The following is a 645-nucleotide window of genomic DNA, read 5'->3' as shown; positions in this document are numbered from 1 at the left end:
ACCTTCAGGTTTTGGGGGCCCCACGTAGATGAAGCATGGGTGAGGGTTTAGGGTTTAGGGTTTAGGGTTTAGGGTTTAGGGTTTGGGGTTTGTTGTATAGGGTTGAGAATTCGGCTGTATGGGTTCTGTTAACAGAGCCAGGACTGCGTACAAACACGTCTACGGCATAATATCTAGGGTTTAGGGTTTAGGGTTTAGGGTTTAGGGTTTAGGGTTTGTGAGGCTCAGGTGGAGATTGAGCGGGATAGTTTCGCCCTCGAAAAAGAAGAAGGTGACCAGTGGTCTGTTTGTCTTTCGGGTGTACGTCCAGGTGCTTCTTATCATTTTGTCTTTACTTCAAACTGCAATGATTGCTACCACCGAGAAGGAGAAATCCTTCATAGACGTGAGCTAGGGTTTAGGGTTTAGGGTTTAGGGTTTGGGGTTTAGGGTTTAGGGTTCCTCGAGGCTAAGTGTTGGGCTCACAGCCCACACAGGTCATGATGCTAGCGTCGGGTTTCCTGCTGCTGCTGCTGCTGCTATGTTAGCTGCAGCTGCTCCTGCTGCTGCAGTTGCCTCAGTTGCTGCTGCAGCAGGAGCTGCAGCAGCAGCAGCTGCTGCTGCTGCTACTGGAAATGCAGCAGCAATTATAGTGATAGTGTACGC

The 645-nt window shown here is 50.1% G+C and overlaps 1 protein-coding gene across 1 annotated transcript in view; it reads left to right on the top strand.

Annotated features, from left to right (window-relative positions):
- Positions 1–645, top strand: part of EMH_0042860 (uncharacterized protein) — a gene marked incomplete at both ends in the record, with an annotated part of 8,411 nt that overhangs the window by 3,337 nt on the left and 4,429 nt on the right. The window contains 2 exons of the mRNA XM_013495780.1: positions 4–39; positions 229–300. Of these exons, the coding sequence (XP_013351234.1) occupies positions 4–39; positions 229–300 (108 nt within the window). The remainder of the gene's footprint in view (positions 1–3; positions 40–228; positions 301–645) is intronic.

Source organism: Eimeria mitis, genomic scaffold (assembly GCF_000499745.2).
Source record: "Eimeria mitis Houghton genomic scaffold, Emh_scaff1749, whole genome shotgun sequence".
NCBI lineage: Eukaryota > Apicomplexa > Conoidasida > Eucoccidiorida > Eimeriidae > Eimeria > Eimeria mitis.
This window is presented reverse-complemented; position numbering and strand designations above follow the sequence as displayed.